At 32.3% G+C, this 14,646-nt stretch overlaps 1 protein-coding gene across 3 annotated transcripts in view; it reads left to right on the top strand.

The window, feature by feature from the left end:
• Positions 1 to 14,646, top strand: part of LOC127698603 (striatin-3-like) — a 55,708-nt gene that overhangs the window by 3,488 nt on the left and 37,574 nt on the right. For 2 of the 3 annotated variants that reach the window (XM_052202143.1, XM_052202142.1), the window contains exons 2-6: positions 3,764 to 3,867; positions 4,958 to 5,037; positions 5,527 to 5,602; positions 6,792 to 6,968; positions 9,275 to 9,418. In XM_052202143.1, coding sequence (XP_052058103.1) covers positions 3,764 to 3,867; positions 4,958 to 5,037; positions 5,527 to 5,602; positions 6,792 to 6,968; positions 9,275 to 9,418 — 581 coding nt within the window. The remainder of the gene's footprint in view (positions 1 to 3,763; positions 3,868 to 4,957; positions 5,038 to 5,526; positions 5,603 to 6,791; positions 6,969 to 9,274; positions 9,419 to 14,646) is intronic. The other variant, XM_052202144.1, reaches the window with a different exon arrangement.

Raw genomic sequence — 14,646 nt, 5'->3', positions numbered from 1 at the left:
TATTTCATGCTCATTAAGCGCGAACATACATATAATTCTAGTGCAGTATAATTAATCGTTTACTATGTAAATTATGTGTTGCTAATAAACTCCGATGATGCCTTTTATATTAATCCGAAGGCGGGCTTTCAGCAGAATTGACTTCCCTTTTTTTCAACAGTTCTGATATTTTAAAAGCTCTTCAAATCAAAAACTGGTTTTCCGGGTTTCTAATAAATTTTAGGTTTCGAACATCACTAAAGACACACGAACAAGAGAAATAACATCCAGTGCCAAATATTTCATGCATTATTTGAACGAAATCATGTTAACAATAAATACTGTATATAGGTTCTATTATCATACCGGGAATTTAGGATTGGGCCTTAATTTTTACGGTTATTCGGGATTAACACTAGTTGGGATTATAATCTAAAAAAATAAGAGCGTATGAAGACCCATTTTTTTATGACTTCAGTTAGAAAGTACTGCAATCTCCGTTTTGTAATAGAGGCCGTTTTAAATAAAAGTTTTTAAAAATTTTTAAAAAATGTTGCCTTCCAAAATACAACTGATGGCACCATGAAAGAGTGAATTGCTACATTCTCCCTACATGAGGTATCTGATTTAATATCTACAATTAACTGAGCATGGCTGCTTACATTTACATTGTTGAAGGCCGTACGGTTGCCTATAATTGCTTACGTCCACTTTATTTGAACTTTGGTGGATAGTTGTCTCATTGGCAATCATACCTCATCTCTTTATTTTTATAAGGATAAAAATGATAAGCATGTTAAGATTTATCTTCCAGGTAATTTTTCAAACCAATTGGACAACCCTATTTGCAGTTATTGCATCTGGAATTATAAATTTTACGAAATATCTCTGTTTTTTGTTGTTGTTGTATTTTTTTATTATTATCTTAAATGCTGATAAAGAGAAATTTTGAACAGCAAAAATGGCCAGTAAGTTGAGATCTTCAACTAAGTTAACTAAGTTAACTGACCGAAACTGTAAATTTATCCCTTATAGGAGTTATTGGCTTGAAAGGCATTTTTTTTTAAAATTAAATTTTCAAGTTTTTTTTAAGAAAGTATAATAGATGAAGGGAAACTTTAAGTGACAAAAATGTTCAACAAAATTAGATCTACGAATAAGTTGACAAGACAGCTATCCAAATGACTAAGCTGCAATACAGTCTTCACAAATAAAAAAAAACAAAAAGAATAAGATACTTCTTCGAAGATACCATATACAATATTGACAATAATGTCATAAATAGTGCAGGAAATAAATTGGTAATTTGTAAAAACAGTCAAACATAATCACTATATTAACACTTAATTTGTAAATTGAGTTCATACCCACATACATATATCAGTGCCAGGTAACTTTAATGTTTGGTTCACTATATTTTGATCAAGGATAAAATAATTGATTTTATCTTTATAAGGTGCCGATTTGTCTATGTTAGATGCCGATTTGTCTAGGTGCCAGTTGTCTGGGTGCCGAAGTGTCTTTCTCGGGTGCCGATTTGTCCTGATGCCGATTTGTCTGGGTACCGAACTGTCTAGAATTCGCTGCATGCATCTATATATGATTTGATGTACACACTCCAGTTACAAATACCGAGTTACAAATACCAAAAGTTATTTATTTTAAATATCACATGACCAATCTGTAAAGTCAATGCTTTCACCACATTTCTAAAGAAAGAAATAGTTTATGTCTTTGATGATAGGATGTTTGACATTGCTATTGTCATCTACTAATTCTTTTTGTTACATTTGTTTGACTGCGCATGTGAAATGCAAACCGGAAATGGACGGGAAATGAATTGCTATAAGTCCAGAAACTTTTAACGACAATCAATTTAACAAAATCCCAATCGATTGTAGCCCTCGCCCAGCCCTACCAACTGATTTCTGACTTATTCCGATCATCAGAACAACTCTAATTTCAATCTCATCATGAAGTTCTTCAAATTGTTGTTCAAATGTTTTTGAGTGTGAAACTTATGATCACTTGTATATCAGTTAAATAATTGCATTTCATCAATCTAAAGGCGAGCACACTAGTTGTAACCCAGCCATTTGATTATTATCATTCACGATGAAATAAATAAAACACTTTCATGAATAGCGCCAATTAGACCCAGAGGATTTTAGGATATGTTAAATGAAGAGCTTTTTTCTGATCGTAGCAATTTTTATACGACCGCAAACATTTTTTTGGGATTGTATAATGGTATGATGTCGTCGTCGTCCGAAGACACATTGGTTTCCGGACAATAACTTTAGTTTAAGTGAATGGATCTCTATGAATTTTTTTAAGAAGGTTCAATACCACAAAAGGAAGGTTGGGGATGATGGTCCCAAACGTTTAGGAATTAGGGGCCCTAAAGGGGCCCAAAACAAGCATTTTTCTAGTTTCAGGATAATAACTTGTGTATAAGTATTTCAATTGCTCTGAAATTGTTCCACAATGTTTAATACCACAATTAGAAGGTTGGGATTTATTTTAGGGGTTATGGGGCCAACAGTTTAGGAATTAAGGGCCAAAAAGGGGCCAAAAACAAGCATTTTTCTAGTTTCCAGACAATAACTTGTGTGTAAGTGTATGGATCTCTCTGACATTGTACCGCAAGGTTCCATATAACAAAGGGTAGGCTGGGATTGAGTTTGGGGTTAATTGCCCCAAACGTAGGTATATAAAGGGGCCAAAAACAAGCATTTTTCTAGTTTCCAGACAATAACTTGTGTGTAAGTGTATGGATCTCTCTGAAATTGTACTGCAAGGTTCCATACTACAAAGGAAAGGCTGGGATTGTGTTTTTTGGTTATTGCTCCAAGGGGGGTTTCAAAAAATTGAGGGGGGGGGGGGGTTTTTCCCCAATTTTTTTAAGGGATTCATATTTTTTTTTTTTTTTTATTTTTAAATTTCTAGTTTTTGAAAAGTTTCAAGAAGACATCTTCAATTGCACAGTATTGCGCAATGGATTTATAAGATCTTTGACCACATTTATTTTGTGTCAGAAACCTATATCATGTCAGAAATTTGATCACAATCCAAATTCAGACAGTCAAGCTTGAATATTGTGCCCAAATTTGCCCCAACTGTTCAGGGTTCGACTTCTGCGGTCGTATCAGGCTGCACTCAGCGAAGCATTTTATTGGAACATGTAACATGAAAGAATTTTTTTCCAATCACACCCTCAAGTTACCAATTTGTAATGAAAAAAAAAAAATGGAATGAAAGTTTTAGTCTTTCGGGTGTATGGAAACACACTATTCTTATTTTTGGTCTTAGTGGTATGACCCCAATCTACCCTTTGGTAATATTAATTTATCTAAATAATAATGTAAGAGCTCTCAAGCCTATGTTTTGTGAGAAAGTTGAAATGTACAAAAAAATTATTATTATACCCCCAATCCAAATTGCTTGAACACTATTAAAAAATTATGCATTTTTTGCAGAATAAGGAGGTGAAAAAGGATCTGATATTTATTCTGATTCTTTTGGTAGATGAATTTCAATGCTTTCAGAGAAGGTTGCTATAGTAATCTTTTGGATTAAAATTCTACTTTGGATAAAATTTAGAACACCAATCCTGTTTAGTATATTGCTAACATGAATTTGGTATTATACATTTTGTAGACTTAAATCAAAAGTTAATTAATGAAATACCCAGTCCCAAGTAATGTGTAATTAACACAGCCTAGGGTCACCACTTGACAAAAATATTTCTCTCTATGAACATATATTTACATTTATATTTTAGGCGAGAATTGCATTTTTACAAGGAGAAAGAAAAGGGCAAGAAAATTTAAAGCAAGATCTTGTCAGAAGAATAAAAATGCTGGAATATGCCCTGAAACAAGAAAGGTAAGTTGATAATCTATATTGCCTGTTGTTTGAATTGTTGGTTGTAAAGTGAAAGTATAAAACCGTAGTTAGGAAATCATTGAAGAAGTCCTTTTTATATTTTTACATGGGGGGAAATGTTTGTTTGTAGTCCTTCAGACTTTTGAGGGTAAAAGGGACTCAAATATTGTCAAAATGTTGGTGCAAAACACGATTGTGCAGTACAGAGAGATTTCGATAATGGTCAAAATAAAAGTGACTAAGATAGTGTCATAATATTGGCACTAAACATCATTTTACAGGGAGATTGAAATAACTGTCAAAATAACAAATGCTGTAAAGCAGAATGGAAAACTTAAATTTTCAAGTGGGAGAACAGCCAATAGTTTTGGTGGCCCAGTGTTATTTAATCATGAAAACGTGGGAAAAATTTGTAGTCCAGCTCAAATTTTACTGGCCATGGGCTCCTGTGAATTTCCTTACAGTCTTTAAAAGGTTTCTTACAAATGGTCATCAATCCAATGCTTAACCAATGTGTCCAGAAACAATCTTATTTTGTTGCATCTGTTGAGAAAGCTTTTCTACATTCCACTTGCAGAGTCATCAACATTTTCAGGCTAAAGAATTAAAAAAAAAAAAATAAATTCTGTGCCATATTTACTTATTAATGGACTCTTGTGAAGTTAAGATGCAGTCTAAAGTCTAATGTTAAAGTTTTCCAGACATCAATGACTTTGTAAAACCTTCATTGAATTTTACAAAACTTTGACAGATGCTTCTTAATCTGCAGACAGTATTAGTTTCAAAATTTTCCCATATTTTACTGATAAAAGACTTACTTTTTTTGTTATTTCAGTTTTTGACAGGCAAAAACACTTTAATAGAAGAGATGCACATATAACTGGATACTTCAGAAATGTTGTCATATTATCTGCTGACTGGTTATAAATGGTAATTGCTGAAAAATTTGTATAAGAAAAAGAGTAATCTTGAAATCATTGAGTCCAAGTCCTGAGTATTTATTTGGAATTTTTCCCAAAATTATCCATGACAAATTATAAACATTAAAAGCATTTGCTTTTCACTATGATGTTTAATTCTATTATTTCAGGTCAAAATACCACAAGTTAAAATATGGAACAGAAATCAATCAGGATGATTTGAAACCTCCAGCACTAGAAAAGAAAGATGGTAACTATTATCATGAAAATAAATTAATTCAATTTTGCCTGTAACAGGAATAGAATAAAAACATTGAAAGAATTGTTGCACTTAGAAATATATAATTAAATTTCATAATTAGTATGATTTACAAAAGTATAATCAGTGATCTAATAACATGAATAAAGTGTTTAACCATTTACCTGTTGTCTTTTTAAAAGGGTACTCTCTGAAATAATTCATTATAAGAGTTGTATGTCTATCTGAAAAGCGGAAATGACAAAAAGGGCAATCTTTTATACAAAAATTAATATGGATAATGGATAATTTGGCACATGAAATTTACAAGAAAAAGAGATTCAGTCCAAAGTTACAAAATGTAATGTTATAAAATCTGGTTGTCATCTTTGAGGTCACACTAAAATCAGTTTTCAAGTTTTTGCAGTTTAGGCATATGTTATCAAGCATGGAAGCCTTATATAAACTAATGTATTGTATTTCTTTTCTTTTGTGTATTAGATGAACCTGAGCAAAACGAGATGACAACATCTAACAGTAATGTATCATGGCGACAAGGAAGACATTTACTGAGGCAGTAAGTTCATTTGTTATTAACCAAAACAATCATGTAAAGAATTTTATTAATTGTGTTAAAAGAATATATTATGAAAATAAGGTTGAAGACTTTACCATTTGAATAATTTGGAGACTATTAAACACAGATCAAATGATACTTATTTGCATGTTTAGTTCCAGTGCAATGCCCCTTAATTATCATAAAGAGTATTAGATGTAGCTTTTTGGCTAAAAGTATTTAGTTGTTCAAGGTCATATGCATTGATTTTGCAGCAGTCTATTTTTACTAAAATATGAAATTGAAACAAACAAAAAAAGAATTCATAAAAAGTAAGTACTTTACAATAACATGATTCTCTATGTCCCCTAGCTTGCTAAACCTAATTGGATAGATTTGAAACAGTGCAAAAAAAAACAATATATAGTCACTGTAGATCTGAAAAAATGTTCTTATACTTAATTGGAATCAATGAAGCTTAAAATATATATGTCATACTGCCTTACTTTTATTCACTTATAGTTATTACCTCTGAAAGGGTCAATGACCAGTTTTTATTTGAGGCTGCTTTATGTTCCAAGGTGCTCCCTTAATCCCAGGTTTTATGCTTGTAGGTCATTTACTATCTGAGATCTGAACTCGGTTGAAAATAAATCAAGAGTCAATGAACCATTAAATATATGTGAGAGTGACATAATTTTTGTTACCTATTTATTTATTTACTACAAGCCTTAACACCTTGTTATAGTGACCTACTCCTTTTGCTGAATTAGTCATCTCTTCGAGTAAGAGTGACAGTTTGAATCTTGTGTAGCATTTTGCTACCTTTAGAAAGTACATTTGAAGTAATTATTCTATGCATTTTTTACAATCTTTTTGTTTCTTTTAATCCACATACTGATGGGCTTCATGAACAACCATATCCTCATTTTTTTCTGTGTACAAAATCCATGAAATTTGATATACCACCCAACACAAAATAATATACTCAAAATAGTAATGACTTCCCAAGTTGTTTGAAATTTCTCATATCTTTGTCAATCCTACCTTTCAAAATGAAAATGAAACTGATAAAGAATGAACTTCTCACAAGTTGTCCTCAATTACTTATCCATGAAATAAAACAAAAGTTGAAACTAAATCAACCAAACAATAATTCTATAAAATGATATGAATTTTGATTTATAATGTGAATGCTGGATGTTTGCAGATATTTACAAGAAATTGGATACACGGATACAATCATTGATGTGAGATCAGCTCGAGTAAGATCATTACTGGGACTTCAGGCTCATAATACAGAGAATGAAGCTGAAGGAGCACAACCAGCACTGGTGAATGGAGAATTATCACCAGCCAAAAGAAATAATGACCAAGGAAAAGCAAGGTTAGTTTCTGAAGATGTGAAAACAAAATGTGTAAAACAGCTGTATAACCACTCAAACATGTATTGCTTTATGATATAACTTTTTTGTTGCATGTATTCATCACTCCTACAAATGACAAATATGTACCTTGTTTGTGCATTTCAGCTTTCCAGGTTTTTGGCTCTGTGCATTCTTAATGTCAAGATGTTCAATGAAGACAATTTAACATACTTGACTTAGTTTTCAACCACTGGAATGATTGCAAATGCTTGTTTAAGATATTCTCTGTTATCTGGTCAAATAATTCTTTAATCCATTTTGTTATGGATGTGGATGCTATTATTTCCAGAAAAAGATATTTCAAAATTCCAGGTTAACCGGAATGTTATATGAAATTTGGGAAGTACTGGAACAACTTGGATGATGCTCATCCTTTTAGTCTACGATTGGTTATTGATTGCAATTGCGTACCATGTATTTCTGGAATTTTTTTGGCTTTTTGAACAATGGGCTTTAATGTATCTTGATTAATTTTTGAAGAGAAAAGTGTAAATGCGAAAAGTTAGTTTGGTTTGACCTAGAAAGAAATGAGATTTCCCATATACAATGCCCCTCTTTTCTGTATGGGTTTATGATCAAGGCTTCCAAAACGGTCATATATTCCGGACATTTGTATAATGTCCGGCAAAGGTCGGCTGGGCAAAGCATAAAACGGTCATCTACTTTTTAGTTTTCAAGGCTTTCTTAAGAGACGGTCATTTTAACATAATTCACAATCTTTTTGACCCAACCTTTTGCCTTTAACAGCCACACATTTCCGGTCATAAAAGGGACATGATCATTAAGTACTATCAAAACAACCCCTACTTTAATACCTTCTCATTTTAATCAAGGCTAATTAGTTGTCGAACAGCTGAAATTTACCTGTTCAGGTGACAGGTAAACTATTTTGAACCGAACATTGATCGGTCTGTTCAAATTTATTTTCTTTCATTTCAGCGGTTTGCATCTAATTAATTTAGTCAAAAAGATTTAAATTATCAGAAATACGTTTACAAATATGATTTGATGAAAAAATTAAAAAGGTAAAAATGAAAAATCGTCATAACCACGTTGTTTGAACTAGTACACGTGTGCACATGTGCGCAGGTGTGAAATTTAATTATGCATCCTAATTTCTTCAAAAAATGCTTGAATTGTCATTGATACCTTTATCTCATGTTTATTTTGAATATTTTCTTGAAGAAATAACGTAGAAAGAGTACTTACACTCATTCATGCTTTGCAAACATACACGGAATTTACATATCCGTCTCTGGTCCATGTTTTACCATTGTCAAGATAACATCCGGTATTAGATTTAAAAACGAAAGTAAAGTTTTTGTCAACGTTTTTTTGCACAAATAAAAAGTCTAAGGCAGGTATAAGTACGCTGATGTTGCACACTTCAAATGATGCACTGCCAATTTAACAGTTTACGTCAGAACTTGGAATTTGAATCAAAGAAAGTTTAATATCATTTTTTTTTTAATGTCAATCATTGGGAATGCCAACTCGGCAACTGATTACCATAATTGCCTTTTGTTTATTTAGTCTTAAGGGATTAAATCGGGATACTGTAAAATCAGAAATTATTGCGTGCATTTATTATTGCGATTTTCTCATTTTAGACTAAAATGCGATTTTAATTTTTGCGATATTGAGAAAAATCCTGTTTAATTCATATACAAAATTTCAAAATGCGAGTTCAAATTATTGCGATTATAACCCTGTCACATTTTTCGCAATAATAAAAACATCGCAATAATTTCTGAATTTACAGTAATTTATAAAATGTCTGGCTGGCTAAAAATAATTTTGGAAGCCCTGTTTATGATCTTTAATGGTAAAAGCTGCTATATTAGATTTCCTTTATATTTTTATCCTGCTTACACTATAAAAGAATTGTTTACCATTAATTTATCACATAGTGTTTTTCATTGTTTGAAAAAAAAATAATGCACTTGATTGTCTACTGCTTGAATACTCTAAAGTGATTATTGATATCACATGCATGTAAAACTAATGAAACTTTATTTCATATCTAAAGAGCAATTTTTACATTTTTCTTTCTTATATAACTGTATTTAGCTTTTTTTCTATCTTTGAATGTGCTGTAAGCATTAAAATGAAAAGAACTTGATAAAAAATCAATAAAATATACTAGAATGTAAATGGTGAGCAGTTTCACTTCTGCAATAAACAAACATGTATACACCATGTCTGCATAAATTATCTTCCCTTCAATATCAGCATGCTGGAATGATTTCTTCTTTTGCCTTCTTAGGCCTGCTGGTAAGAAAGTGCCTGCTTCATTAGTGGATGATATCTTTATGGAAAGTGAAAAGTCTGTTCTTGCTACCCTTGATTTCCTTGATAATGAAGGTGTTGATGATGATGACGATGATGATGAAGACGATGATGATGACAAGTAAGTATTGTTGGAGGTCAAATTACAAAAACTCGAAAAAAAAATAATGCTTTATCTGTTTTATTTTCTGAAATATGTCTGATTGAATTCTTTTGAAATAGGTGAACATTTGTATAGAGAGTACATAAAATTGTCGAAGAATGTTCTTAAATTTGTCTTACAATCATCAAATCTCTGATTTAAAATCCATATATTTTTCTTAAAAAAACTACTTGTTGGTACATAAATTTTGTTGGTACATAAATTTCCGATTTAATGATGTAAAATAATAATAGGGTCACTGACTTTGTATACATCATTCAAAATGGTGTCCTATGTGAAAAAGTAACACAAAATGTTGAAATAAATCGTAACATCATTACGTTGTACGGTTGTAGGCTGTAAAACATTGATTTTTATGCCCCCGCTGTAGCGGTGGGGGCATTAAGTTTTACCCTTGTACGTCTGTACGTACGTCCCAAAATTGGTTTCCGTTCTCTAACTTGAGTTTGCCTCAACCACATGTTATGAAACTTATACACAATGCTTATTACCACAAAACACAGATCAAGTTTGAATTTTGGTGGCGTCACTTTAACCATTCTAGAGTTATGCCCCTTTATAAATGGAAAAATTGCAAAATTTTTAGTTTCCGTTCTCTAACTTTAGTTTGCCTCAACCAAATGTTATATAACTTATACACTATGCTTACAACCACATAATACAGATCAAGTTCAAAATTTGGTGGCATCCCTTTTACTGTTCTTGAGTTATGCCCCTTTATAAACATACAAATTTGGGTAGCGTCACTTTTACCGATCTTCAGTTATGTGCCTTTATAACTTTATATGATATGCAAGGGGGCATCATCTGTGTCCCATGGACACATTCCCCATTAATTTCAATTATGTCCCCATAGAAGTAGGCATCGGGGGCATCCAGTGACCTTGACTGTCCTTCCGTCAGTCCCATTCTTGTTTCCGCACTCTAACTTTAGTTTGCCTCATGCAAGTTTAATGAAACTCATACACAATGCTCAGAACCACAACATGCATACAGAGCTGGCATGTCAGTTAACTGCTAGTAGTCTGTTGTTATTTATGTATTATTGTCATTTTGTTTATTTTCTTTGGTTACATCTTCTGACATCAGACTCGGACTTCTCTTGAACTGAATTTTAATGTGCGTATTGTTATGCGTTTACTTTTCTACATTGGCTAGAGGTATAGGGGGAGGGTTGAGATCTCATAAACATGTTTAACCCCACCGCATTTTTGCGCCTGTCCCAAGTCAGGAGCCTCTAGCCTTTGTTAGTGTTGTATTATTATACGACCGCAAAAATTAAAAATTTTTTGGTCGTATATTGGTATGACGTTGGCGTCGTCGTCGTCGTCCGGCGTCGTCCGAAGACACATTGGTTTTCGCACTCTTACTTTAGTTTAAGTGAATGGATCTCCATGAAATTTCACCATAAGGTTTAATACCACGAAAGGAAGGTTGGGATTGATTTTGGGGGTTATGGTACCAACAGTTAAGGAATTAGGGGCCAAAAATAAGCATTTTTGTAACTTTCAGACAATAACTTGTGTGTAAGTGTATGGATCTCTCTGACATTGTACCACAAGGTTCCATATCACAAAGGGAAGGCTGTAATTGATTTTGGGGGTAATTGCCTCAAAATTTTAGGAATTAGGGGCCAAAAAAGGGGCAAAAAACAAGCATTTTTCTAGTTTCATGTCAATAACTTGTGTGTAAGTGTTTGGATATTTCTGAAATTGTACTACAAGGTTCCATATCACAAAGGGAAAGCTGGAATTGAGTTTGGGGGTAATTGCCCGAAACGTTTAGGAATTGGGGGCCAAAAAGGGGCCAAAAATAAGCATTTTTCTAGTTTCCAGACAATAACTTGTGTTCAAGTGTATGGATCTCTCTGAAATTGTACTGCAAAGTACCATACCACAAAGGGAAGGCTGGGATTGAGTTTGGGGGTGATGAATCATAAGGGGGTTCAAAAAATTTGGGGGGGGATTTTTTTTTTTTTTTTTTTTCTTTTTTTCCTTTTTTTTTTCTTTTAAAATTTTCCATTTTAAGTTGGTTATTTCTGATTTATATTTAAAAGCAAATAATAATGATATGGTAGGAGATACACACCAAACAGGATGTGTAAATTATTATATAATAAGTATTGTGCAATAGCAAGAAATTTTCAATTGCACAGTATTGCACAATAGCAAGAAATCTTCAATTGCACAGTATTGCGCAATAGCAAGAAATCTTCAATTGCACAGTATTGCGCAATAGCAAGAAATATCCAATAGCACAATATTGCGCAATAGCAAGAAATTGTCAATTGTACAGTATTGCGCAATAGCAAGAAATATTCAATTGCACAGTATTGTGCAAAAGAAGATACTTCGTATAAATTGCTTATTTCTTGATCAATTTCAATGGGGTTTTATTCTTGAATTCTTGGGGTTCTTTAATATGCTGAATCTAACCGTGTATTAAGTTTTTATACGACCGCAAAAAAATTTTGTGGTCGTATATTGGTATGACGTTGGCGTCGTCGTCGTCGTCGTCGTCCGGCGTCGTCGTCGTCGTCGTCCAGCGTCGTCGTCCGAATACATATTGGTTTTCGCACTCTAACTTTAGTTTAAGTAAATGGATCTTTTTGAAATTTGACCATAAGGTTAAATACCACAAAAGGAAGGTTGGGATTGATTTTGGGGGTTATGGTACCAACAGTTAAGGAATTAGGGGCCAAAAATGAGCATTTTCTAGTTTCCAGACAATAACTGTGGAACGGTGTATGGATCTCTCTGAAATTATACTACAAGTTTCCATACCACAAAGGGATGGTTAGGATTTGCTTTGGGGGGTTATGGCTCAAACCGTTTAGGAATTAGGGGCAAAAAAGGGGGAAAAACAAGGTTGTCCTGGTTAATGGACAAATACTTTAGTACAAAACATAATTTAAAGCAGTGTAAGGGAGATAAATCAAATACATCATTGAAATTATCTCCCTTACACTGCTTTTAAATTATGTATAAAGTAATGGTTAATGAACAATAAAGATAATCTAAAACAGTGTAAGGGAGGTAATCCAAATACAACGTTTTGGTTACTTCCCTTACACTGCTTTTAAATTATGTTTAAAGAAATGCATATTTATAAAGGAAGACCAGTAAAAATATCTGCAAATGTTTTCATCTTTTTTTTTTACAAAAAAATCCATATGAAAGATTTGACACTATATTTTTATTAATTCTATTATAAAATAGATTAAGTTAGCACTATGGTAAATTTAAATGGGTAATTATGGTTGCCAACTCCATTGGAAATTTGAATTGAGATTATGACCATATCTTGAGGGAAAGAATATTTTTGGGGGAAAAAGGGGGGGGGGGGGAATAAAAAGAAATTGTGGGGGGCCAATTTTTTCTCATTTCAGATTTCAGAAATTAAAAAGAATTATTCTTCAAATATTATTTTTTTTTCAAATTTCAAATATTGAAAAATTTCAAGAAGTAATCTTTAATTGCACAGTATGGCGCATTAGATTTGTAAAATCTTTGATCACATTTATTTATTTGTTATGCCGAATCTAACAGTGTATTTAGATTTTTAATTTTGGGTCCAGTTTTCAAATTGGTCTACATTAATGTCCAAAGGGTCCAAAATTAAACTTTGTTTGATTTTAGCAAAAATTGAATATATGAGGTTCTTTGATATGCTGAATCTAAACATGTATTTAGATTTTTGATTTTTGGCCCAGTTTTCAAGTTGGTCCAAATTGGGGTCCAAAATTAAACTTTGTTTGATTTCAACAAAAATTGAATATATGGGGTTCTTTGATATGCTGAATCTAACCATGTATTTAGATTTTTTATTTGTGGACCCCGTTATCTAATTGGTTCATATTGAGGTCAAAAGGGTCCAAAATTAAACTTTGTTTGATTTCATCTAAAATTGAATTATTGGGGTTCTTTGATATTCCAAATCTAACCGTGTATTTAGGTTTTTAATTTTGGGTCCTGTTTTTTAAATTGGTGTACATTGAGGTCCAAAGGGTCCAAAATTAAACTTAGTTTGATTTTAACAAAAATTGAATTCTTTGGGTTCTTTGATTTGCTGAATCTAAACATGTGTTTAGATTTTTGATTATGGGCCCAGTTTTCAAGTTGGTCCAAGATAGGGTCCAGTATTTAAACTTTGCTTGATTTCAACAAAAATTGAATATATGGGGTTCTTTGATATGCTGAATCTAAACATGTATTTAGATTTTTGATTATGGGCCCAGTTTTCAAGTTGGTCCAAATTGGGGTCCAAAATTAAACTTTGTTTGATTTCAACAAAAATTGAATATATGAGGTTCTTTGATATGCTGAATCTAACCATGTATTTAGATTTTTTATTTGTAGGCCCCGCTATCAAATTGGTTCATATTGAGGTCAAAAGGGTCCAAAATTAAACTTTGTTTGATTTCATCAAAAATTGAATTATTGGGGTTCTTTGATATGCCAAATCTAACCGTGCTTTTAGATTTTTAATTTGGGTCCCGTTTTTTAAATTGGTCTTCATTGAGGTCCAAAGGGTCCAAAATTAAACTTAGTTTGATTTTAACAAAAATTGAATTCTTGGGGTTCTTTGATATGCTGAATCTAAACATGTGTTTAGATTTTTGATTATGGGCCCAGTTTTCAAGTTGGTCCAAGTTGGGGTCCAAAATTAAACTTTTTTTGATTTCAACAAAAATTGAATATATGGGGTTCTTTGATATGCTGAATCTAACCATGCATTAAGAATTTTTATTTGTGGGCCCCCCTATCAAATTGGTTCATATTGAGGTCAAAAGGGTCCAAAATTAAACTTTGTTTGATTTCATCAAAAATTGAATTATTGGGGTTCTTTGATATTCCAAATCTAACCGTGTATTTAGATTTTTAATTTTAAGTCCCGTTTTTTAAATTGGTCTACATTAAGGTCCAAAGGGTCCAAAATTAAACTTAGTTTGATTTTAGCAAAAATTGAATTCTTGGGGTTCTTTGATATGCTGAATCTAAACATGTGTTTAGATTTTTGATTATGGGCCCAGTTTTCAAGTTTGTCCAAGTTGGGGTCCAAAATTAAACTTTGTTTGATTTTAACAAAAATTGAATATATGGGGTTCTTTGATATGCTGAATCTAACCATGTATTTTGATTTTGGACATTGGACCATAATAGGTAAATTAAAAAAATTCAAGTTCT

The sequence above is a fragment of the Mytilus californianus genome, unplaced genomic scaffold, assembly GCF_021869535.1.
Source record: "Mytilus californianus isolate M0D057914Y unplaced genomic scaffold, xbMytCali1.0.p SCAF_4, whole genome shotgun sequence".
NCBI classification, from domain to species: Eukaryota; Metazoa; Mollusca; class Bivalvia; order Mytilida; family Mytilidae; genus Mytilus; species Mytilus californianus.
This window is presented reverse-complemented; position numbering and strand designations above follow the sequence as displayed.